The 2,094-nt window shown below is 52.6% G+C and overlaps 1 protein-coding gene across 1 annotated transcript in view; it reads left to right on the forward strand.

Annotated features, from left to right (window-relative positions):
• CCDC114 (coiled-coil domain containing 114) overlaps nt 1-815 on the forward strand; it is a 5,218-nt gene extending 4,403 nt beyond the window's left edge. The window contains exons 12-13 of the mRNA XM_027860592.1: nt 13-137; nt 438-815. Coding sequence (XP_027716393.1) covers nt 13-137; nt 438-521 — 209 coding nt within the window. The 3' untranslated portion in view covers nt 522-815. The remainder of the gene's footprint in view (nt 1-12; nt 138-437) is intronic.
• Nucleotides 816-2,094: the final 1,279 nt, after the last annotated feature.

Genomic DNA, 2,094 nt, shown 5'->3' on the forward strand with positions numbered 1-2,094 from the left:
CTGCTAGGGGAGGGAAGGATTACAATATGGCTGAGGCAGTCAGGCCCTTCCATCCAAGGGACGATCCAGCGGGGCTGGAGCAGATGGACGAACGGCCCCTGACTCGGGAGGAGATTTTAGCCCAGGTCCTCAAGGCGGTGAGAAGTGGGGGCCTTGGGAGAACCTGTGGGAGGCCCCTCTTCCTCGTGCTCCCCTGTATCTCCATCAGCCCCAAGCACCATCCCTTCCATCCCCCCCATTCTCTATCTCCTATCTTCCTCCCTCCCTCCTCACCCTGGCCAACCCCTCCATCTTACCTACCATATCTCTACCCCTACCACCTCCCAACTCCCCAGTCCTCTTGGCCCCTTTATTCCCCTCTCTCCCATCCCCTGTGCATGCCTTCACCCTCCTGTGACTGGCTCTTCCCATCTTACTCCTCTCCCAACGAAATACAGATGCAGGATCGGGAACTGGTCAAGGAGCATACAGCCACGACCTTGCACTTGAGCAAGAGGGCATCAGAAAAACCTGCCGTGTAGGCATTTGGCCTCACTCTACTTGGAGACCTGTTCTCTCTTGTTGCCCAGCCCCTCCCCCCCCACGTACAAGGCTCCCAACTTTCTGTCTCTCTGCAGCCCTGGGAGTCCTTGGCTGCCCATCTCTGGGGGTGTCACAGTCTCCTGGTGGTTGTGCCTCTCCCTTTCCCGAGTCTTTGCTTCCTTCCATCCCTTCCCAAGTTCAGAGCACAGCCAAGGCCTGGGAGGCCTGGGTGGAGATGGCGGGGTGGGGTCCAGCAATGCTGTGACCTCAGGGAATAAAAGGTACTCACCCCAGCCAGGCCTGTAAGGCTAAAGTCTTCGATCTGTTTCTAATCGCTTTCAATCCAGTTATCATTAAGTACCTGCCCACTTGATAGGCAGGGATTGGGGAATACTAGAGGAGTTTTTGTTTTGTTTTTTAATAAGATCAGTCCCAGCCCCGAGAAAGCTCACTGAGGGAACTGCACACACATAAGTAAATGCAAAGCACTGGGGGAAGGGGGGTGGTGCTGCTCGGTGGCCGGTGGGATCTAAAAATTCTAAAGGGAAAAGAATGAAGGGACTTGCATTCCAAACTTGGGAGACCACTGTCAGCCGGTGCAAAGGCCTTGGGGTCCTTCATGATGTCATGCAGGAGAGGCCAGTGGTTGGACCAGAGAATTCATGGAGGGCTCCTTTTGAAAGGAACTGGGCATGTTTGGCCTGAGGAAGAGAGGATGTGTGGGAGGGGAGGGCAGCTGGAAGAGCTGTCTTTAAGTATTTTCATGAATTGTCATGGAGAAGAGGGATGGGACCATGGCAGGAAGTTATAAAGAGACTAAGACTTGATGTCAGGAAAAGTGTCTTCACAATATGCCCCCATCCTCCCTGGAGTGAACTGCCTGGGGAGGTGAGGGCTCCTCCTCTGAGGCCTTCAAAAAGAGACTCCTGACTGGATACGTTATAGTGGGAACCCCTTGGATGTATGAGTCACAGGAGCTGGACACTGAGATGCCTTCTAACACTCAGGTTCTGCAGTAACACCATAACACCAACTGCCTCTCACCACCCACCGAGCAGGGCAGGCCACCAACCACTGACCATCAACTCCCCTTAGCTTCTGCTGGGGACAGCCTGAGCAGGGCCCCTGAACCCAAGAGCCTTGGAATAGCTACGCTTCAGTCCACTGCCCTCAGCCATCTCAAGAAGCAGCGCCTGTCTGGAAGGTTTGCTCTGTAACCATCCAGGGATCAGCCTGGCCCCTACTCCTGCTGGTGCTGCAGCCACAGCTACTGAAGACCCAGAAAAGAACATTTCTGTCCCCAAAGTCCTTGGCACTGTCAAATGGTTCAACATCACATGATTTTATCAGTGGAAATTACTTTTTTTTTTAATGGCATTAGTATTAAGAAATGACCCAACTGTTTTAGAGAGCAATCTAGAATTATGCCCAAAGAGTTCTAAAACTGTATACCCTTTGACCCAGTAATATCACTGTTAGGTCTGTTTCCCAAGGTGATCAGGGAAAAAGGAAAAGAACCTACGTCGTGTGTGTGTGTGTGTGTGTGTGTGTGTGTGTGTGTGTGTGTGTGTG

Source organism: Vombatus ursinus, unplaced genomic scaffold, assembly GCF_900497805.2.
Source record: "Vombatus ursinus unplaced genomic scaffold, bare-nosed wombat genome assembly UNPS02014198.1, whole genome shotgun sequence".
NCBI classification, from domain to species: Eukaryota; Metazoa; Chordata; class Mammalia; order Diprotodontia; family Vombatidae; genus Vombatus; species Vombatus ursinus.